The sequence below is a fragment of the Pipistrellus kuhlii genome, unplaced genomic scaffold (genome assembly GCF_014108245.1).
Source record: "Pipistrellus kuhlii isolate mPipKuh1 unplaced genomic scaffold, mPipKuh1.p scaffold_m20_p_35, whole genome shotgun sequence".
Taxonomy (NCBI): Eukaryota; Metazoa; Chordata; class Mammalia; order Chiroptera; family Vespertilionidae; genus Pipistrellus; species Pipistrellus kuhlii.
The window spans coordinates 2782264-2806572 of NW_023425535.1; the positions used below are offsets into that span (position 1 = coordinate 2782264).

At 40.2% G+C, this 24309-nt stretch overlaps 1 protein-coding gene across 4 annotated transcripts in view; it reads right to left on the minus strand.

Annotated features, from left to right (window-relative positions):
- MAPK8 (mitogen-activated protein kinase 8) overlaps positions 1-24309 on the minus strand; it is a 103677-nt gene that overhangs the window by 39675 nt on the left and 39693 nt on the right. For all 4 annotated transcript variants that reach the window (XM_036461194.2, XM_036461197.2, XM_036461193.2 and 1 more), the window contains exons 2-5: positions 12530-12699; positions 7460-7589; positions 2442-2500; positions 2214-2352 (exon numbers count right to left, since the gene is read on the minus strand). In XM_036461194.2, the coding sequence (XP_036317087.1) occupies positions 2214-2352; positions 2442-2500; positions 7460-7589; positions 12530-12651 (450 nt within the window). In that variant the 5' untranslated portion in view covers positions 12652-12699. The remainder of the gene's footprint in view (positions 1-2213; positions 2353-2441; positions 2501-7459; positions 7590-12529; positions 12700-24309) is intronic.

A 24309-nucleotide genomic window follows, 5' to 3' on the forward strand; every position in this document is an offset into this window, starting at 1 on the left:
GGGGACCAGCTGGTTTGCCCTGAAAGGTATCCTGGATCAGGGTGGGGGTTCCCTTGGGGTGTGGACAATCTGAACGAGGGGCTTGTGGTGGTTTTAGGCCAGCCTCGGAGGGACAGGTGACCCAAGCAGAGGCCCTGGTATCTGAGGTTTATTTATCTTCTACAATTGAAACTTTGTAGCCTGGAGCTGAGCCAAGCCTCCTGCTCGCTCTGGCTGCTGCCATTTCTGTATCTTCTATAATTGAAACTTTGTAGCCTTGAGTGGAGGCATAGGCCAGCCAGGGCAGGTGGAAAGCTTTGCTTCCTCAGTTGCCGGGGGCAACCCTAGCCTGTTCTTTCCAGCTTTGTGGCTGCTGCCATTTTTCTTGGGATTTATCTTCTATAATTGAAACTTTGTATTCTTGAGTGGAGGCCTAGGCTGGCTAGGGCAGACAGAAAGCTTGGCTTCCATTGCCAGGGAAACCTAAGCCTCTCAACTGCTCTCTGTGGCTACAGCCATCTTGGTTGGGGTTAATTTGCACACCCATTCTGATTGGCTGGTGGGTGTGACTGGTGGGCGTGGCTTGAGCGGAGTGATGGTTAATTTGCATATTACTATTTTATTAGGTAGGATAGTTAAGATGGCAAAAGTACCCAATCTATAGATTAAATGAAATACTTTTAAAATTCCAATAGTCTTTTTTGCTGAAATGGAAAAGCTGATACTCAAAATCACAAGGGGCTCTGAATCCTCAAAATGATGTTAAAAAAAAGAATAAAGTTAAAGGATTCACACTTCCCCATTTTAAAACTTACTATAAAGTTACAGTGATCAAAATAATGTGTTACTGGTATAAGGATAGATACACAGATCAATGGAATAGCAGTTAAGAGTCCAGATAAAATAATATATGGTCAATTTTCAACAAGGGGGCCAAAACCATTCAACTGGGAAATAATTCTTTAAATCAAGTGCTGGAACAACTGGATTTCTACAAGCAAACAAATGAAGTTGGACCCTCACCTCACATTACCTTATACATTTAATATATAAAAATTAACTCAAAATGGGTCAAAGACCTAAACATAAGAGTTAAAACTATACAACTCTGAGAAGAAAACTTAAGGGTAAATCTTAATGATTTTGCATTTGACAATGGATTCCTATATATGACAACAAAAGAATAAGCAACAAAAGATAAACTAAATTTCATGAAAATTAAAAACTTTTTTGCAAAGGATATCAAGAAAGTTAAAAGACAACATATAAAATGGGAGAAAATATTTACAAATCACATATCTGATAAGAGTTCAGTATCTGAAATATATAAAGAACCCCTACAACTCAATAATAAAAAGCGAATCAACCTAATTAAAAATGGGCCAAGGGCTTAAATAGAAATTTCTCCCACAAAAGTATGCACATGGCCAACAAGCACATATAAAGATGCTCAACATCATTAGTTACTAGGGAAATGCAAATAAAAACCACAAAATACCAGTTCATATGCACTAAGAGGGTTAGAATAAAAAAGTCAGTAAGCATTGGCAAATACTTAGAGAAATTGGATTCTCAGCCATAAATTATTACTAGGAATGTAAAATGGTGTGGCCACTATGGAAAAACAGTTTGGTGGTTCCTTAAAAAGTATAATATAGGTTTACCATATGAATCAGCAATTCCACTCCTAGGTAGATACCCAAGAAAATTGAAAACAAAAACTCAAATAAATACTTGACCATGAATGTTCATAGCAGTGTTATCCACAAAGCTAAAACTTAGAAATAACCCAAATGCTTATCAATTAACAAAATGTAGTAAATACATTAAACAGAATATTAGTCATAAGAAAGAATGAACTATCCATATATGCTACAACATGGATAAACTTGAAAACATTATGATAAGTCAAAGAAGCTGGACACAAAGGTCACATAATTGTGTTATTCCAAGTATATAAAATCAAGAAGAGCTAAGTCTATAGACACAGAAAGCAGACTGGTAAGATGCCTGGGGGCTGGGAGAAAGGGAATGAGGAGTGACTGCTTAATGGGTATGAGGTTTTCTTTTGGAGCAATGAAAATATTTTAAAATTTGGTATTGGTGGTGGCTTCACATTTTGTGAATGTATTACATGTCACTGAATTGTACACTTTAAAATGATTAATCTTATGTTACATGAATTTCACCTCAATGAATAAAAATAGATTATGATGATAGTTGTTTCTACTAACCCGATGAATAATTCCAGCAGAGTGAAGGTGCTTGATTCCACACAGCATCTGATAGAGAAGGTAGGACATTCTTTCATGATCTAGTTCCATCTGAATCACTTGGCAAAGATTTGCATCCATGAGCTCCATGACTATGTAACTTCACGGGTGAAAAAAGATGACAGCTAAAGTGTACAGCAACGATCTAAGAATAAGGCACTAACATAAAATTTTAATTATCACACTTACACATCTTGAAATTCTTCTAGGGATTTCTGTGGTGTGAAAACATTCAAAAGGCCAATTATCTGCGGCAAAAGCAAAGAGGTTAGAAAATTAGCAACTGCTGCTACATGGGTTAAAAAAAAATCCACAAATGGTTTAAAAATTTTCAAATCTTATTTTCTAAGCTCAAATAATCTCTTTTCTTTTAATTAAAACTTTATGGCCTGGGGCTGGGGATAGAAAGGGAGCCAGAGCACAGAGGAGCTTCAGGGCAGTAAAAATACTGTGGGATACAATCCAAACACACAGAACGTATAACACCAAGAGTGAACCCCAATGTGAGCTATGGGCTTTCCTGGGTGATATGGATGTGTCAGTGCAGGTTCACTGCTTGTAACAACTGTCCCACTCTGGTGGCAATGCTGATAATGGGGTAGGCTGCACGTGGGTGGGGAGAGGGCAGAAGCTAGAGAGACAATTTTTGTGCTTTCCACTCAATTTTCCTAGGAGCTGAAAACTTGCTCAAAAAAACACACAAGTCTTTAAAAAATTACAACAAAAGAGCTCCACATAATCCATTCCACAAATGAATACTGTTATACAATCCTCGACATGATTTGAAGGCAAATTTGACATCTCTTATGCTCGTTTATAGCCAACTCTGAACCTCTATATAATCTCAGCCTTTGTCCCAGTTTTTCAGAATTCTGTACCTTCCCAGCCACACGCAGTCCCAGCAGGCCCTCTTTCCCACTATTCTTCCATCTGCCTCTTTTCTCTACCCTTACCTTTCCTAGGGTGACATTACCTATGGCATTTTCTCCAAACATCTCTACGTGGGTAATTTCCAAATATGAATTAAGAATACTTGCTTAGCTCATGAGTCTGATATTGTGCAATTTCACAAGGAAGTCTCACAAATAATATAAAACTGAACTCATTATTTGTACTCGAACTCCTTACTGTTCTAGAGTGCGTTCTCTTTTACAATAGAAGACTCAGTTATTTTGTTTTATTCTTTTTTCAGTATGCACACTGTAATAAATATTTTAAACAATGTTATCTATTGCATTGTCAGTCTGAACTTCAACCTCCTCTTTTCATTCTTTGTGCTACTACATAGGCTAAGGATTATAATATCATAATTCATATAATGACTAACACTAGGCTCACTAACTTGATACTTTGGCCATACTAAATTAACAATTTTAAAAACGTAAAATGCCTTTAAACATACTGCTTCATATGCTTGTCACTGACCTACTGAACTTTGTTACCTTCAAGATAGACCTCTTTTTGTAGTCCGAAAACCCCTTGTCCTTGAGAAAGCTGGATTTTCTCTCTGCTTTATCCCCACAGTGTCTTACATGTTATTATGGCACTTAACACACTGTTGTATAGTCTTATTTTCACAACAGCCTTTCCCAGCCACACCAGGATCCTTGTTAGGAAGAGCTGTGTCTTATTCCCTTTATAGGCCTGGCACACATTTTAAAAATGTTTGTTGCCAATTATACTTAGGGACAAGAACATTCTTCTAGGCATAAACTTCGTTAGGACAGAATCTATGTAATTCATCTAAGCATAAAGTTTTGCTTAATGAAGGCGTTAAAATATTTGTTCAGTAAATAAATTCATAAAATTTTCAGACCAGAAAGGGCAAAACGTATTTATGAAAGGGGGGAGGTGCTAATAGGAAACATTTAGCTGGTCTGAATGAACTCAAGTCTCCTAACTTGGGAGACTTGGACAAGTACTAACACTGTTCTTACTCCTATCTGGGAAGTCCTAGAGTGGAAGAAAATGTTAAAGATGAAAGGAAGAGAGACAGAAAGGAGACCAGTGTGTGTTCAGAGCCGAGGGGGAGGAAATAGGGAGATGAGAGCGATAAGACATAGGGTCTCTTTTTGAGGTAATGAGAAGTCACACACACTGACCTATTCAGATTAAATGGATGAGTAGTATGCTGTGTAAACTGTATCTCAGTAAAGCGGTTACAAAAGAAGACTGAAATAGCTGTCTGATTTTTCAAAAGGGAAATTATCTCAATCATAAACTAGACAGCCAAACAAAAGTCAAGGACTAATGAAGTGTGTGGCATATGACTACTGTGAGAGAAGTAACTGGAGCAGGAGCAGGTCAAATTCATTGAGAAACTTTATCTTCTTTTGTGAATAAAACCACAGTTACAAAGGACAACAGGAGTAAATCAGAGAAATGCATCTTGATATATTACATGAAGATTAAAAAAAGGCATTTAAAAAATGTCCCCAGTAATAATCCCCATATAAATAAGATAAAGAACTGGGGAGAGCCAGGTGATTTTTACTCAGGTAATTTTCTCAGCACACCCAAGGCTGCTAATGCACCAGCCAGGGACCAGAAGGCCTCCTGAGCTTAAAGGGGACACAAAGTTAAGTCAAAGTCCGAACAAAAAAAGCAAGTGCCAGTCCAGGCAGGAGCCAGATTTCACAGAGAAAATTTAATATGGACAAACAGAAACTACCAGACTTATTCTCCAAAACAACAACAACAAAAAAGGGAAAGTAAAAAACAGGAGATGTGATGTGTTAGCAGGCCTGCAACAAAGAGTAACTTGCTCAGCCGATGTAAGTTACATGGTGACCTGACTTCACCCAGGGGTACAGTGTCCACAATGAAGAGAAAATGACAAGCCCAGTTCCTCTCCGAGGGCTTGCCCAGGCATGCAGTGCTCTGCTCTAGGTAACATAGTAAAGTGCGCTCAAAGATAAGTGAAAAAGAAACTCAATTCTAAAAAAAAAAAGAAAGAAAGAAACTCAAAACCATTTATGAAGAGTAGGAAATGCACACTCACATGAATGTGCTTAATACCACTTAAGAATGGGTAAGATGTGAGGTTTTATGTTATGTATATTTTACCACACTAAAAAACAAAAAAACAAAAAACACAAAAAAGTGACTGGGGAAAGCCAGAGATGTTTAGACCAATGAAGAGATGATTTGTGCACAACATGAAAATGTTGAAAAGACAAAAAATTATGTAAACATCATGGAATAAAATAATTCCATTACCTCTATTTACTTTTTTAAAATCCTCACCTGGGGATATGTTTTTATTGCCTTTTTTTTTCCTTGACAGAGAGAGGAAGGGGAGAGAATGAGAGAAACATCTATGTGAGGAAAAAAACATAGATTAGTTGCCTCCCATTCGTGCCCTGACTGGGAATTGAACTTGCAACCTTACAGTGTATGGGACAACACTCTAACCTAAGAACCTGGTCAGGACTCCGTATCTTTACTTAATATTTGTTCACTGAACAAATACGTCTGAGCACCTCCTCTGTGGCAGCACTGTTCTAGGTGACAGGTTAATGCTTGGATGGATCTGCACTACACCACAGCATTAACCATGTGCAACAAACTTTTCATGCCCTTCCTTTGGCTGATGGAGCCATCTTTCTGTCCAGTTGCCCAGGCTAAGAAGTAGGCGTCATTGGCCATGTCTTCAATACAAAACCAAGGCAATGACACCACCACTGTCAGCAAACAGGCTACCCGGGGCACAAGCAGCTCTGAGTGTGGAGGCTCCAGCAAAAGGCCACAAGCAACATGCCTGGCTCCCACCTAGAACAAGACTGGCTGACACAACTTCCCTATCACTGACCTTAATCTTCATCTGTGTGTCTTTTTTAAATGCCATTTTTCCTCTCTGGGAGGCCCACTTCCTCCAGCAATCCAATTTTACCCATTAGTGAAGAACGAGAGGCCTGGCACATGAAATCCGTGCACGGGTAGGGTCCCTTGACCTGGCCAGCGATCAGGGCCAATTGGGGCCTTCCTCCGGCTGCCGACCAGGGCCTTTCTTCCGGCTGTTGGCTGGGGCCTCCCTTTCTCAGCTGCCAGTTGCTGGCTGGGGCCTTCCTTCATTCTGCACTGTCCCCTGGTGATCAGCACATGTCATAGCGAGTAATTGGTCTCCCAGCTGAACTCTCACAGGGACAATTTGCATATTTTATATATATAGATAATCTAGGTCCACCCTTCCCCAAAGCCTTTCCATTTCCTTAAGGCTCAGCAATCTTCTCTCTTGAAATCTAAGCATTTGTTTATTTTTCATCCACATGCTTTCACAATTAAATTTCTATTAAATTTTGACAGTTAAAATTTATCGTCTGGTCTTTAACTCCTTATGCATTTGTTTTGTCTTCAAATTAACACTGTAAACCCCCAAATAAGGAGCCTAAATTTTAATGTTTCCATAAAACTTCCCTTTGGTGACACAGAGGCTTGCACATAGTTAACTCATAAAATGGAATAAACTGTGTTGTCTGCAACCAGAATGTGCTGAGCTGACTACATTTTATAAACTCCTTCGGAGAAACACCACAAAACATCTCCAGTCAGTTACTTTAGGTTTAATCATTCATAAAAGTGTTCCTTGCACAATTCAATCCCAGTTTATTTCCTCTCAACATGGAGACATCACTCTATTAAAATAATTATAAAGTATCAGTATGCTTAATGTAAGCTTTAACTTATTCTCAACATGAGTGAAAGATATGTGTAAGTCCTTATACTCATTAGGAAATAGAATTGGAATGTTTTTCTGCTCACTGGTTATCCTCACCAGGTGACATGAGCAGTGGGCGGGGAAATGGTCTGAGACTACACCCATGTCAAAGCTCCAGTGTCCATGCACAACAGAACGCACTACAGATATATACACCTTCTATTTTTAAAAATATATTTATCATTTTATTTATTTATTAATTATTTTTAGAGCTAGAGAGGGAGAAAGAGAAACACTGATAGTCTGGCTCTTCTAACATGTGCCTGACCAGGTATCGAACCTGCAACCTGGGTATGTGCCCTGAATGGGATGATGCTCCAATGAACAGAGCCACACAGGCCAGGGCAATATATAAACCTTTTAAACAATGCTTCAATCCAGAAGAACCATTTAAAACACCTACTATTTTTAACGATTTTCATATTCATGTATTCATGAACAAATCTTTATTTCATCTACACTTAAGAAACTTTCTAAAATCTCCACTTACATTTTTGTGATTAACACATTTCATAAGAACCAGTTCTCTGTAAGCCCGCTTAGCATGGGTTTGATTCTGAAATGGCCGGCTTAGCTTCTTGATTGCAACATTTCTTTCAAGAATGGCATCGTAAGCTGCACTGTAATAGAAATTAAAAAACAAAAATGTAAGAAGTCTGTAAAACTGAATTTCTAAAACATGCATTCAGATTCCTCACGTTCTCCAAAGACAAATGCAATTGGACCAGCTCCCAGTCCCTGATGACCACCATGTTTTTGCTATTTGTACTGCAGCCCATTCCAATGTACAGCACTACCTGCTTCTTACAATGCAAATGGACTCGAGACAACTGACTGTGACTGTGAAGACACTCTGCTTGTTCACTGGGCTCCTCCAAGACTCACCTATGATACAAATGGCACTCGGTATACACATGTTTACTAAGTGTTCAGGTCCACAGATAGCTGAAAGCCTAAATGAACACTCATCTTGCACCTCCACCAGGGAAAGAAAACGAAGAATACATGTGGTCATAAATTCTACTCAAAATATTTTCTGACGCATTCTACATAAGTGCATCGCTTCCATCCTCTTTGGATACAACATAAATACAGGAAGAGGAAGGGACAGACAGAGGTTATCTATACAAAAGATTATATGAAAAGTAAGCCTTAAAATTGGTTTTAGAGGGGAAATTAAAAATCAAGGTGTTATAATGATGAATGCCAGATTTCAGGCCATCAGAAGCTGCTTCATAATTGCTAATGAAACACCTAAAATTCTGGGAACTATAACATCATACTCATTACTCTTCATAAACTCCTCTCCCATGATACTGACCAAATGGCATCTGACGCATATCATAGGTAAGAGAAACTCAAGCACAAATAAAGGAAAGTATCTTAAAATTATAGAATATTATAATTAAAAGAAACTTGAAGGCCATTTGGATTTACCACTGCCTGCTATAAGGCCAGAAGTTTACCCAAGTTAAGCCAGAAAGTTAAAAAGTTAAGATAAGACTAGAAGACTAACACATGAAGTTATATCCTTCACACTGGACCACTTAATAAACTAAAAAATATTATTTCTGCTTATGTGATATTTAAAAGTCAGCACATTCCTGATTACAATGGCTCTCACCTAACTGGAAACCTGAATTTGTTTTACAGCTCTCATATCCTATCAAACATATTGCAGAAATATATACATTAAGAAATTGGTACCACATAAAGAAACACATCTGTACATTCTATATATACCATAACTATTGAATTCACATACACACACAAACACACACACACATACACAGGGCAGGGCAAAAGAAGGTTTACAGTTGTTTTTAGGGAAAATAATAACAATAACTAATAAATAATAATAATACAAGAGTAAACTCCATGTTTTGTGTACTCATCATAACGTAAACCTATTTTTGCACCATCCTGTACCAGCATATACCTGCACATACCAAAATATACATAAGTATTACCATCTTTACCTAGAAAGTGTCATATTTACAGATATATCCCTCCTAAAGTAAAAATAAAAATAAAATAAATAAATAAATTAGAGGTCATGCAAAATGTTTAGAAATTTTGACTATTTCAGAAAAGGAGTCTCCTGAGAAGGAGACAATGTGTGTAAACTTAACAGACTGTAACACATTACAACAGTAGCTTCAGGCAGCACACCAACCGCTCACAAAGGAGAAAGAACACTCCCCAGGAGCAGAGTAAATTGGGAAACTGTTGGTTGAAGGCTAACACTGCACTGTATTTTGCCAAATGAAAGCCTCATTTATGTTTGCACTCTTTCTACTTCCTCAGAAACACTGAACAGAGTTTATCTTTTCTAGTCTTCTTAGACTGCCTATTTAAAGAGAGGAAGAAAGCCAACTCTGTAGACACCTTCAGAATTTAGTTTCATAATAAAAACTGTTTGACTGATTAGTCCTTTACATTCCTGAAGATAAAATAAACATATAATCTTTTATTTTGCTCAGGAAAAAAACTTAACCATTAAATGCATTCTTATTAATTTTTATCTGCTAAATCAAATTAATATTTCAAGCTCGAAAGTTCAAAATTACCTGAGTAGGTTATACCGTTTTATATCCAAGGAAATGAAGATTTCTAATCAGAAACAACTGGGATTCCAGGGTCCCAATTCAGACCCAATTGGTCTTTAAAAAAATTAAGTTTTTCAGTTGGTTCTGATAGTGAGTTAAATTTTATTTAATGTTTGCTTGTTTCATAGTAATATTTTATTAAAGCAGAAGCAAAAATTTGAAGATATTTATTGCTGGGACAGGGGCTAAATTGGCTTAAGGTCCCTTCCAAGGCAATATTTTCTAAACAGTGGTCCACAAATTTCAAGATACACCCAATCAAGTACAGAAACATTACTATATTTTCAAATAATATTAAGTAATTTATAAAGAATCCAGTTCTTACAACTCTAATTTAATAAATTTGGAGAGAAAACAGGCTAAGCAGTATCTCCCATGAATCATAAAGTTACTAAGTCACAGAGCTAGAATGTGAACCCAGGTTCCCCTATCAGCATACTTCCCACGTTGACTGTATCACACTACTTCCTTTATCTTTAATTTGTAGTTGGTTAAATATAGTTAGGATGACAACCAGCCAGCCATAAATGCTTTATAAAATGACCTAAACTTCTATAGTTTTTGATATTGTACTAGAGGCCCAGTGCACAAAATTCATGCACAGGTGCAATCTGTAGGCTTGGCTAACAATCGAAGGGCAGGTCCCAGCTGACCTTTGGGCCCTTGGTAGCACCTGGGCCCCTGGCCCCCTATGCGCTCCCCTCTGCCTGAGTCACTGGATCCCTGCTTGGCTCCCTCAGTACTTAGGAGCCCGGTGGTGACCCCACCCCCTGCTGCCACCACTGGTCACCATCTGCAGGGCGATTGGCAGGGCAATTGGGGCCCTGGCGGCACCCGCTCTGCAGCTCCACCATCCTGCCATGGTCCCACTCCTGTTAGAGCCCACTGAGGCTGGCAGCGCTTCCACTGCTGCCCACTGCCAGTGCCACGTCGCCTACGCCAGCCATGTTCCATACCACCCCCTGGTGGTCAGTGCATGTCATAGTGAGTAGTCAAACATGTCATAGTGAGTGGTCGAACTCCTGGGCAAACTCCCAGTCAAGAGGACAATTTGCATATTAGGCTTTTATTATATAGGATATTACTTCAAGAATACAGAAGAGAATAAATGTTAGTGTTCCCATTACATAAACTTGTTAGATTTTAACATCTTCTATATATATAAAAGCCTAAGCGACCTTTGGACCATTTGCACTGACCACTAGGGGCAGACACTCAACGCACAGGCATGGAAATATGGAACAGAATGATGGATCTCAGAGGGGAAGGGGAAAGGGGAGAATGGAAAGAGATTAACCAAAGATCTTATATGCATACTAGAGGCCGGTGGGATCCCTCAGCATGGCCTGAGGTGACTGGGCCGAAACTGGCCCACACCAGTGGGGTCCCTCAGCCTGGCCTGCGGGGATTGGGCCAAAACCAGCTCTCTAACATCCCTCAACGGGTTCCAATTTGCAAGAGGGTTCAGATCAGGCCGAGGGACACCCTCCAGTGCAGACGGCCCCTAGTCTTACTATAATTGCTCTGATTAAAAAATTTTTTTAATATAAAAATTTTTTTAATTGATTTAATAGAGGAAGGGAAAGAGAAATAGAAACATCAATGATCAGCTGTCTCCTGCATGCCCCATATTGGAGATCAAGCTGCAACCTCGGCAGGTGCCCCAACAGGGAATCGAATTGGGAATCAAACTGTGACTTCCTGGTTCATAGGTTGATGCTGAACAACTAAGCCACGCTGGCCAGGCCGATCTTTAAAAAAATATATTATTATAGGTGAAGTCCTCTTCTTTCTCTGTAAGAATATTCTTACAGAGAAAGAAGAGGACTTCACCTATAATAATATATTTTTTTTCTTACAGAGAAAGAAGAGGACTTCACCTATAATAATATATTTTTTTAAAGCACTATCCTGAGTTTGATGTTTATGAATATATTTATACTCTTCTACATACTTATGCACAATAAACATATGGTATTGTTTGCCTATTTTAAACTATATAAAAACTATATATAATGTCAGTATAGTCTGTATCTTGCTTTTAAATTCAAAGCTACATTTCTGAGATTATCCTTATTGATGCATATAGCTCTAGTTCATTTAAAATGTTGTACATAGTTCACCGTATGAATGTATCATGCTTTTCCATTTGCCTATTGATTGATGATGTTTTATAAATAGTGCTACAGAGAACAGCCCTATGCATTTCTCTTCATGTACACATGCAGGGGTTTTTCTAGAACCGGGAGAATTGCAGGGTCGTAAACACATGATTTTTTAGTAGATTCTAAAACAAATCTGGTTCAAGAAGAGGTAATAAAAATATAACTGTGCTTGAGTGAGGCTTAAAAATTTCCTCAAACACTAGTTATGTGCTAACTTAGTGATCTAAAATCATGAGTAGGATTGTCTTAGCTTATAAGTAATGATGCTGATATATAAAGTCTAGGCCTTTTGTAGAAATTAGCTTCTAAATTAAATTTTAAAAATACATAAAGAGTTTTGAAACACAGTTAGATGATATAGCTGACTTCATTCCCCAGTGTAAAATAAGATTTCTGAACTTCCAGTTTCATTATAGAGTGGAAGTGATGATTACATGAAGATTCTTATTAAACAATTAACTCTAGGAACAAATGTACACACGGAAACAACCAGCACCCACTTATCCTCTCCTGTTACAAACATTTATCTCTACATGGCTTATAACCAAGCATTTAATCATAATTTATCCTTGAAGATGGCAGTGCTGACTTATGGTTATATTTTATGAATAAAAAGTAACATTAATCCCTGAACAAAACAACTTATTGCATCAATTTAAATTTTATAGTTTCAATTAAATTTTTTTAGGCAAATTAAATATTTATACCAAGGTATCTATATTATAAGAAGAGAAAGTTAATAGCAGTTAATGATTCTTTGCCTAATTTTTGGAAGTAAAAACTTACCATACTATTCCTTGAGCTCCTGAGCCTATAGGTTTTAAATTCTGATATCGTTTCAGGACTGTGAATGTAGAATCTCCAATCTCTACACTATAAAAATTGCTGTCACGCTTACTTCTGCTCATGATGGCAAGCAATTAGTTTAATGGCTTCATCCAAAATTCACCAAGAAGCTGCAAAATGGAACAAAATATATTGTTAACGAAATGAGTTCATGCAATCTTAAAATTCAAGTTCTTACTCATTCATTAAGGGTAACATAAAATGCTAGATCATGTTAAAAGGGCTGCTACTTTAAAGTAAACATTTAGGAAGAAAAAAATATCACAGAGCCTGTTTAGCATAGCTATACTTAAGAAAATGACAATTGAAAAAACAAAACAAAATTTTTACTAATTTGAAACTAGTCCTTTTTTTTTTTTTTTTAATATATCTTTATTGATTTTGGAGAGGAAAAGAGAGGGAAAGAGAGATAGAAACATCAATGATGAGAGAAAATCATTGATTGGCTGCCTCCTGAATGTCACCTACTGGGAACCAGGCCCGCAACTCAGGTATGTGTTCTTGACCAGAATCAAACCTGGGACCCTTCAGTCTGAAGGCTGACGCTCTATCCACTGAGCCAAACCAGTTAGGGCTGAAACCAGTCCTTTTTACGTGATTATAGAGTACTGAAACCTTAATTTTTGTGAGAAATCGAGAAACTTTCATTCGAAAATAATTCACAATCTCATTTAGTGTCACCTGGGAGGATGACAGATGCCCATGCTAGGAAGCTGATTAGCACGTCTCACCCTAACACAGAGCAGCACGGTGCTGTCACTGCAAGAGCCTGTCCCCTCAACATCCGGTGATGACACATACCAAGTTGTAATGGTTAAAAGAATGGTTGAAAGAGGTAGAAAAAATAATGTTATATATTTTTATGGTAGAAAAATAAAAATATATAACATTATTTTTTAAATGAGAAAATATGAGAGAGAAGCATTTAGTATATACTGAGTGGCCAGATTATTATGCCCACCCCATCAGTACTTTGTTGGGCCACCTTTTGCCTTCAATACTGCGGTGATTCTTCTCTACATTGACTCCACGAGATGTTGAAAGGTGATGCGAGGAATCTGACACCATGCCTGATGGATAGCACTGTGCAGTTCTGTGAGATTTGATGGTTGTGGAACAAGCTTTCCAAGGTACTCAGAAGATATTTTCATTTTAAAGCTAAGAAAAAGTCCTACTTGTAAATTCCTACAAGTTTTTAATGAGTTCTTATGTAAGGAATACGTACATAGCTTTAAGGGCAAGTACCTTTGATCAACTCTTACACTATCCAAAAAATTGATCATATAATCTTTCTTCTTCGGGAATGATGTTTTCTAATAATAACTTTTGCCAAGTCTTTTAGTAATAAGATTCTCAGGCTCACAAAAGAAGAAAATGTTGATCACATTCAACCACAACCAGAGATACTTCCTAAAACTACAAATTATGAATAGTAAATGAGAAGTGTCCCAAATTCCCAGGGAATTTTATCTATATTAGTTAATTCTACATATAATTGCCACAGTTTATCTTGCTGGCACTGTAATTACAATCAGAATTTTTAAAAAGTGCTAGGTAGGTATTAGAAGAAAATGTTTCCATGACAAAGAGCTTTCTGTAATTAAAAGTGTCTGCTTCAAACAGGAAAAAAAAACCACAAACCACATTTCAGAGTAAATTATCCCATGTTTCAGAATCTGAAAACTCAGTGGGATGGAAGACAGAAGTTCCATTTGATTGTGGTACCTAGATGTGACAAACCTGAGTTGAAGAGTAGTAAAAAGGCTTAGTTGTTCAGCTACAAATCCAGAACCCATCACCCAGGAGCAGCTTCCGTTTTAAGCTCTAGCTTACCTTCAGTCACCTTCACTGAAGAAGACCTGTGCTAAGACTATACAAATCTCTGTTCTCACTACCAACACAGGAGCAGCAATGAGGGCCAGAGACTAAAGTATTTTCCCTTGCTAAGTCCATAGAAGATATTAAGTGCTTCTCCTCTAATCCTCTGTCCCCTCACCTCAACTCCTGTGCTCCCCCCCCGCCCCAAGAGTATGAATTTCTGGAAAAGTTTAATAACCTCCATACAGAAAAGCAAATGAAATCACCGAGAAGACAATTTAACCATAACATGGGTATCCATCATGCCAACTGGCAGAAGTAAATAGGCCTCCTCTCCAGTTTGGACTTTTTAATTCATGAATGTCAATAGTACTAACTCCCTTAAGTGTATTTATTTGTTTCTCAAGGGGTTTCTAACCAATTTTAAACTATAGCAGAATGAGTAGTCTGAAGGGGGGAAAACCCATGGATTAATATCACATGACTTAATGCAACAAATGACACAGAGAAAGGCCACCTCAAATATACGCTGGAACCACACAGCACAAGGACAAATGTCCCAACTACAGTGTTAGGCACCCCGAGAAACAACCAATGATTATGATACCCCTGAAGCATGAAGAAATTAAACAAGAGTGCACTCCATGTTAGAAAGCCAGAACCTGGCTAAGACATTTTTGTAAAGAAGCTAATCAAAGTTATGTTTTTCAAATGTTAGTATATTGTGGAGATAAAATAACTAATAAGGTGATGTGAGAGGAATAAATTTACTCATGGTCATGGAAAGATGACATTGTAATTAAAATGACAGCAATGGGATCAAGTCAGTACTAATTATTTGTTTCAATAGTTGGGAAGGTACAACATCAAGTTTGAAAACTTTGAAGGACTGTACCCATCAACACAATGAAAAAGGAAAAAGACTACATAGCCAAGAAAGTAATACCAGTGCCATGGAGAAATTAACTACCCCTTTTAATAAGTTTTTAAATAGTTTATTTCTATTTAAAAAACGTAGATAATGACCACATTTCCTCTTTTACACTTTAGCTACCAGATCCTTAAACAAAGAAATACAAGGACTTTATGAAAAGAAGCTGTTATCTAGTCCATATTATTATCTGCATATATTTTATATCAGTAACATGCCTCTTTTCTTTAAATAATATACTATATTTTCAAACTGATGGAATTAATTCATAGATATTACTATGTGTACTGAATATATACATTTATAAATACATATACAGACACAATTACTGAATAATTAATGTTAGGTGCAGTTTCTCTGGATAAATCAATTTTTACACAAAGTTGAAGGTTATTATTCTAAGACTAGAGGCCCGATGAACCAATTTGTGCAGAGGTGGGGTCCCTCGGCCTGGCTGGCAATCAGGGCGATTGGGACTGCTGGAGGTTGGCCAGGGAGAGGGGCTGTAGGAGGTTGGCCGGCTGCCCCAACTGGGGCCGATGGGCCAGCGAGGAGGAGGGACAGTGAGATTTGGCTGGCTCGGGGAAGGGACAATGGAAGGTTGGCTGTGAGAGCGAACTGACCACCAGGGTACAGCTCCTGGAAGGTTCAGCTCCTGTAACCGGTCATTCTGTTGTTCAGTCACTTAACCTTTTATATATATATATAGACTAGAGGCCTGATGCATGAATTTGTGCAAGGGTAGGGTCTATCTGGGTGGCCTGTAGGGATCAAGCTGAAACCCGCAGTCCAATGCCGCCTACAGCTCCCAGCTGATGCTCCCTCTCAGTCCCAACTGGGAGAGGCTTGTGCTGCCACAGCAGTGCTCACCAGCCATGAGCCCTGCATCTGTCGCCCTCCCAAGGCGAGTGGCCTGCGGGATCAGGTTGAAACCAGCTCTCCAACATCCCCCAAGGGGTCCTGGATTGTGAGAAGGCACAGGCCAGGCTGAGGGACCCCACCAGTGCACGATCAGGCTGGGGAGGGATCGAGGGAGAGCTCCAGGGTATGTCCGGCCCATCTCGCTCAGTCCTGATCGGCTGGACCCCAGCAGCAAGCTAATCTACCAAAGCATCTGTCCCTTGGTGGTCAGTGCATGTCATAGCAAGTGGTTGAGCTTAGTGTATCATTAGCATATTATGCTTTGATTGGTTGTTCAGTTGTTCTGCCATTCGACCTATTCGCATATTCCCCTTTTATTATATAAGGTTATCTGTTAAAGAGTTAAAATGACTGATTGCTCTAGTTTGCCAAAACATTTCTTTATATCAAAGGTCTTTTAAAAAGCAATCACAGACAATCACTATTTGGAGTTTTCTGCCTTTAGGATAGGGGTGTCGAACTCAATCAGAGAAGGGGCCAAAATCTAAAATCCAGCCTAAATCGCGGGTCGAATGGTTTACTGAACAGTCATAAACTGTCATTGTGATGGAAACGCAGCGGAGTTCAGTGATGACAGCGAGGTGCGGGCCACATTGCAAGGCCTGGCGGGACGGATTTGGCCCGCGGGCCTTGTGTTTGACACATGTGCTTTAGGATATGAAGTATTCAGTTAAAATCATTATTAAAAATGGTTCTGACACTACAGGAAATTACAGTTTTTCTCTTGGTCAAAAGAACAAAGCAACCCTTGATATCCCAAAGAGACCAGATTCCCTCTGCAGAAGCACAGACACATCATCCCAGGAGATGCCGTGGGCTAGAGAAAAAGGAGCTTTGAAGCAGGTCTGAGCAAGACCTACATTCTGCCCTCCACTTACTAGTTGTTTAATCATGCAAAACTTACTCAACACATTTGATCCTTCAGTTTTCTCATCTATAAAATGGAGATATTTGTATTTGTCTTATAAGATCTTGTGGGAATGAACAACTATATTGAGAAACTGGTACAAAATGAGCCTTCAACCAATCTCAGTCCCCCTTCCCTTCTACATACAAAGTCAAAACAACTAACGATGAATACAAAATATTTCTAAACAACACAGTTTTTAAAACTTATTTTCACTAAGTATCGACAAAGACAATGTGAAAAAGAGGTAAGATTCTCCTGAACATATGATTGATTACGACATGACCTCATCAGCCATCACTCAAGGAAAAATATTATTGCAGTATGTCCTATTTATTCATCTGGTATCTCCTCCCCCTTCCTAATACAGTTCCAAAAACATGAACACTCAATAAATATTACTACCGAGATGAAGCAAACAGCCCTTGAGTGTCATAAAAACTCCCAAAGTGCTACCATATTTTGCAAAATAACTCAAAATGACTATGAGTCGGGAAGAAAAAATGATTTATTAACTATTGTATATGCCCAGTTTGAGGGGATTTATATACAGATTACTCTTGAAAGTAAAAAAACACAATATTCTCAGCATTGTAAAACAATGTCTTTGCTTTTATATGAAGAATACTTTAGCTGATTTTAATTTGTAAATAATCACAAAATGCAGGGACACTTGCCCTAACGTGTATGGAACTGAGGAGCTGGTTCAGGGAGAGCTAGCTCATCCAGCCGCCTGAGAAGCACACAGTATTCAGAAAGCAGAAACCCAGGCAGAGCAGGCAAACAGCAACATGGGCTGTCAAAGTGGTGCACTTGAGCCATCTAGTGGATACGAGAAAAAAACTTTAATTCTGTAAGGAAAATGTCATATTGTCTCCTCTATGAAAACAAATAAGGTGTGTGTTTTGAGAATTATAAATTGCAATCTATAAAAGACAGCAGAGAATTAAGAAGTGGGTATTGGGGAAAGATGAAGGATAGATGGTGACAAATTTGGATGGAATTAAGAATTTTATGGACAACAAAAGATAAACACTAAAGGCAAACTCTCCTTATATTTTTTTAACCATAAGTTTTTCACAACCATCACACTACTACAGTGCCAAACATGTAAGTTTGTAAGACATTACAGGAAATAAGATTTTATATCTACTACAAAGGTCTGAGGAAGGGCTATCGGCAGTAAAAAAAAAAAAAAAAAGGGGGGGGGGGCAGCCTCTGATAGAAAGCAGAAAAGGAGAACTGAAAATAAAGTGAATTTCTTAGGAGCAAATGAGAAAATGATGATGCCTTCTCTCTGACTGAGGAGTCCCATCCAGCTAGGACTGTGACAACCCGAGCTCACTTAGGATGTTGTCCCTCCCACTGCCATCCCACTGTCCAGCAGAGCAGGAGGCCCTGGGAGAAGGCAGCAGAAGGACTTAAACTCTTGGAAATACTCTTAACAGCGTCGCTTCTGAAGAACAGAATGTGAAATTTAAAAATTTCAGAAGCCACAAAGTACTTACACAGTGTAGTATTGGTCAATTTCATTTAAATTTTGGAGGCATATCTTCCTCATCCATAAAATTCTGGTCTTGGAATAAATTAGTGGTAAGACCACTTCATTCTCAAATTTAATATTTTTTAAAATACAAAAAAATTACAGGAATCACACTTTCTGATTTTAACACTTACTATAAAATTACAGTAATCAAACACTATGGTACTGGTATATAAAGCAAAGTCAGAAATAAACCCATACATCAATGATCACTTGATTTTCAACAAGAGTACCAAATAATTAAATGAGTAAAAATGGTTCCTCCAATGACTGGTGCTATGTAAGAAGATTTTTTTACTGAAACCTTAACTACACCATACTAAAAAATTAACTCAAAATGGGTCAAAAAAACAAAAGTAAAAACACTTAAAAGAGAGGAATAAATCTTCTTGAATCTATATTTGGCAATGTCTTTTTAGATATGCTACCAAAAGCACAAACAACAATAACAACGAAGTGGATGACTTGAACTTCACTAAAATTAAAAACTCTTTCTCCATCAAAGGACATTATTAAGAAGGTAAGGACAGCCCACAGAATAGAAGAAAGTACCTGCAACTCATATATCTGACAAAGTTAACCACAGAATTAACATATAAGCCATCAATTTCAGTCCTGGGCTTATACCCAAAATAGGTACTTAAAAACTTGTACATGAATGTTAATAGCAACAAAAGATGGAAACAACCCAAATGTCCAAATGTTGATAAATGAATAAACAAAATGCGGTACAAACATATAATGGAATAGTATTTTATATAATAAAAACATAATATGCAAATTATCCCTTTGACTGGGAGTTCGACCGCTAGCTATGATGTGTGCTGACCACCAGGGGGGGAGCGGAACATGGCGGGTGTCATCAACGAGGCATTGACGGCAGTAGAGACACTGCAGGCCCCAAAGGACCCTGACAAAAGCTGGACCGTGGCGGGAAGGTGGGTGTGAGTGGGGACCCGATCGCCAACCAGCAGCAGTGGCAGGGGGCCCAGCCCTGATTGATCAACCTGCAGGCAGGATGGTGGAGCAGGTGAGGGGGCAGTGCCTGGCCACCCTGCAGGCCACCCCGAGGGACCACACCCGTGCACCAATTCATGCACCTAGCCTTTACTTCTGACATAAAAAGCAAGTCTAGGGGGAGGATCCAAGATGGCTGCTCAGGTAGACACCTAACCGCAGCACACACAACAATTTCAATGGAATACAACTAAAATGTAGAGTGGACATTGCCCAGAGCTACAGGTAGTCGACTGACTGAAAATTCTACAACAAGAAGAAAAGAGAAAACCAGAAGGAAAATCAGAGGAGCTGAAAAAAGCCTAAAGTACGGAGACATGCTGCGCGCCCGCACGCGCGCGGAGAGGTCACAGCCGGAGAGTAGGAGAAGGCTGGGTGCCTGCCTGGCGTTCCCTAGCAGGAAGGAAATAAAACCCCCAGCCTGGGCTGAACCCCCGAACCGGCAGCGCTGAGCCCCAGTTATGGACCAGACCCTGGGGATCCAGGCTCGGGCAGGCTGTGAGGCGGAATCCCAGGGGAGCGGCGAAAAGTAGGGCCCGGGAGTCGCGCACATTGCTCGCAGAAGAGGGAATGTTGACTCTGATGCTGGATTGCCTTAGCAGGAAGAAACAAAGCCTCTGGCGGTGCTGAGCCCCACTCCCGACTGCCCCAAACTCCAGTTCTGGGCCAATCACTGGGGACCCAAGCTCAAGCAGAGGGAGACGGGGCTGTGAGATGGAGTCCTGGGAGAGCAGCGAAAGGCCGAGCCCCTGGAGTCGCGCACACTGCCAGCAGAGGACAGAATGTTGACTCTGATGCTGTATTGCCCTGGTGGGAAGAAACAAAATTTCCGGCGGTGCTGAGCCCCACTCTCGAATGCCCTGAACTCCAGCTCTAGGCCAATCCCTGGGGACCCAGGCTCAAGCAGAGGGAGACGGGGCTGTGTGGTGGAGTCCTGGGGGAGTGGCAAAAAGCGGAGCCCCCAGAGTTGCGCACTGTGTGCAGAGGACAGTCTGTTGACTCTGATGCTAGACTCCCCTAGCGGGAAGGAGAAAAAAAGTTCCAGAATGAAGGAACGCGACGAGGAGCAGGAGCCCCTGCCGGACACCGGCCAGCCAGGCGCCAGCAAGGAACCAGGCGACGGGGCCCCCAGCGAGCGGGGGGGGGGTGCCCGCGAGCCTTCGACCACTGAGCACGGGCAATGGAGCCGAGGCTGGGGGCTGCGTCCTGGGCGGCGGTGCTGACCCCGGCAACAGGCTGAAGCAGCGCAGGAGCCCGCAGAGAACAAAGGAGTGCCACAGGCCAACCTGCTGAGCTTCCAGGACAAGGAGGAAGAAACTGAAGAAGTTCTCAATGTGAAGAAATCAAGTGAGAGCAAAAGATAGTAAAATTACTTAAGAAAGAACACAAAGATCTTGAAAAATCAAAGACTAAGTCAGAACTCAACTCAGCAGCCAACATTGCAACATTAATGCGTTTTTAAAATTAAAAAAAAAAAAAAAGGACAGAATGTTGGAACGGCGGCGGCCAGGCCTAGAGTGGCCAGGCACAAGGCAGTGGCAGCCGGGCCTGGAGCAGCCAGACCTGGGGCAGTGGCAGCCAGGCCTGAGGTGGAAGCGGCCAAGTCCAGGTGGCCAGTCCAGGAACACCCAGATCCGGAGTGGCAGGGCCCGGAGAAGCTGGGCCCAGAGCAGCCGGGTCGGGAGCAGCCAGGCCCAGAACAGCAGTAGCCAAGCCCGTAGCATCCAGGCTGGGAGCGGCTAGGCTCGGAACAGCCGGGCCGAGAGCAGCCGGGTCAGGTGCGGCCAGGCCCGGAGCAGCGGCTGCCAGGCTGGGAGCGGCCAGGCCCGAAGAAGCCGGGTCGGGTGCGGCCAGGCCCGGAGCAGCGGCTGCCAGGTTGGGAATGTCCAGGCCCGGAACTGCTGGGTCAGGTGCGGCCAGGCCTGCAGCAGCAGCTGCCAGGCCTCGAGAGGCAGGGCCCGGAGCGGCCAGACCCGGAGCAGCCAGGCCCAGAGCAACCGGGTTGAATGGGGCCAGGCCCGGAGCAGCAGCAGCCAAGTCCGGAGCAACCAGGTCGGGAGCGGCAGTGGCCAGACCCGGAGCAGCTGGTTGTGGAACGGACCAGAGCAACAGAGGCCAGGCCCGGAGCAACCAGGCCCGGAACAGCTCGCTCCTCGCCTACCCCCGCTCCAAGGCTGCCTCTCAGACATGGCTGGAAACTTTTGTGGGAACTTGAGGGTCTGCTGAATCAAGTGATGAAGGCTTAGATCTGGATGTGTTGAGTTAGTATAGCGCTGGGGTGTTGATCTGTGAGTGCCTTGGGTGGGGCCTGGATGAGGCTGGGTGACCTATTTGGAAATGTCTTTTGTGTGAAATGTATCTATGTGGAGGTATTATTGATATGAGAAAATGCTAAGTAACTGATTTACTATCTGAAAAGGGATTTACTATCGGGGAAAAAGGGAGGGAGGAAGAGACTGAACATAAACTGTGCACCTATGGATGAGGACAATGGGGGATGGGAAGGGGGCGGAGGGTGGGGTGGGGACCTGGTGGAGGGGGGAAGAAATGAGGAACTTTTGTAATAATATGAACAATAAAGACTGATTTAAAAAAAAAAAAAAAAACATGATCTGATTTACCTTTAAAAATATATGTTTGGCTGCTACACGGAAAATGAATCTTATATGGGCAAGAGTAAAAGTAGGAAACTTATAGGCCATTGCAATTGTACAGGCAAGGGCTAATAGTGTCTTGGTAATGGTGGTGATGGGGAAGAGTGAATAAAAACTTTTAGGATATATTTTAGAGGTAGAGTTAGTAGGACTTTCTGATGGGTTAGATGCATGGTAGTGAAGAAAGGATAAAGAGGAATTAAGAATGACTCCCAGATTTTGTTTTTGGCTTGAGCAACTGGTTAGACACTGGTACTAGTAGAGCCATAAAGGCTTCTGGGAGGAAACTGATTAAGATTTTTTTTTTATGGTGTCAATATATTTATTTTATTTCTACAATGGGATGGTCAGCTTAAACAAATTGTGCAAATATTATGAGAAGTAAGTTCTTAATATTGACCCACAAAGATGAAAATAATTATTTGAAGGTATTTTTCAATATTTAAGTGAATGGTACTTAACAAGTCCAGTCTGCAGGTTCTGCAAATACTATTTTGGGAATAACTCATCTTAAATATCATTAAGGTGTAGTTATCTACAAATTTAAATTATTGTCTATAATAGAAATAGAAAATTACTAGTGTATGCTCTTTTAAAGTTTTCCAGCTAATGTGTAATACAGAACTCTTGAGGATTTAACTGTGAAAAGGGGGACTTCTGATTAAGATTTGTACCCAATTTCAGATGCTAGGGGCAGTTTTCTGGGGTAGGTATTAGACTTGTTGTTAGTAAGGGCATGTAAGAACTCAAGAATGAATTGGAGAAAAAATGACTGTGTTTATATTCCAAATTGTTCAAGTAAATCACAATAATTAAAATTCATTATTAAAAATAAATTGATCCAGTACCTACTTAAAAAAAAAAGCAAGTCTAACACTCAAGATTAATGGCTTAGCTCTTTTTATAATTAATGTATTACTAATGATATATTTGGATTTATGTCCACCTTTTTATTATTTGTACACATTCTGTGGACTGCTTTTGTTTTTCTTTTGGATTTCATACTTTTCCTTACATCATGGTTTACACCACATGTGTCAAACACAAGGCCCACGGGCCAAATCCGTCCCGCCAGGCCTTGCAATGTGGCCCGCATCGCGCTGTCATCACTGCACTCCGCTGCGTTTCCATCACAATGACAGTTTATGACTGTTCAGTAAACCATTCGGCCCGCGATTTAGGCTGGATTTTAGATTTTGGCCCCTTCTCTGATTGAGTTTGACACCCCTCTATTTAAGAAGTTACTCTTTCTATTTCTTTATAGTTGCTAGTCTTTATTATAACATACATGCTGTTTAATTTATACTCTGCAAAGTTATCTTTATTCTCCTTACCAAGTACCTGAGAATACTAAAGCCATTCATCCATCCCTCTTTGAGTTATGCTATTAATGTCATATACATACATTAATTCTACTTAAAAAAAAAAAAAAAAAAAAAAAAAAGCCCATGAGACCTGGCTGATGTGGCTCAGTTGGTTGGGCATTGTCCAGAGTACTAAAAGGTTTCCGGTTCAATTCCATGTCAAGGACACATGCCTGAGTGGGGATCCTGGTAGGGGCTATGCAGGCAGCAACTGACTGATGTATCACTCACACTGATGTCTTTGTCTCCCTCCCTCCCTCCCTCCCTCCCTCCCTCCCTCCCTCCCTCCCCCTTCCTCTTTAAAAGTCAATTATATATACCTATAAGATATGATCACTGATTTATATAAATCACTGTTTAGATTTACTGATCTATTTACTACTTTTTGTGCTTTTCACTCTTTCTTACATTTCAGGCTTTTCATCTGAGAATCCCTTTCCTTCTTCCTAGAGCACATCCTTCAAATTTCCTTTGGTGAAGAAATTTCCTTTTCAAACACTGAGTTTTTTGTTTGCTTGAAGTGTCTGAATTTCCCCTTTCTTAGGTGTAGAATTTAAATTGTTTT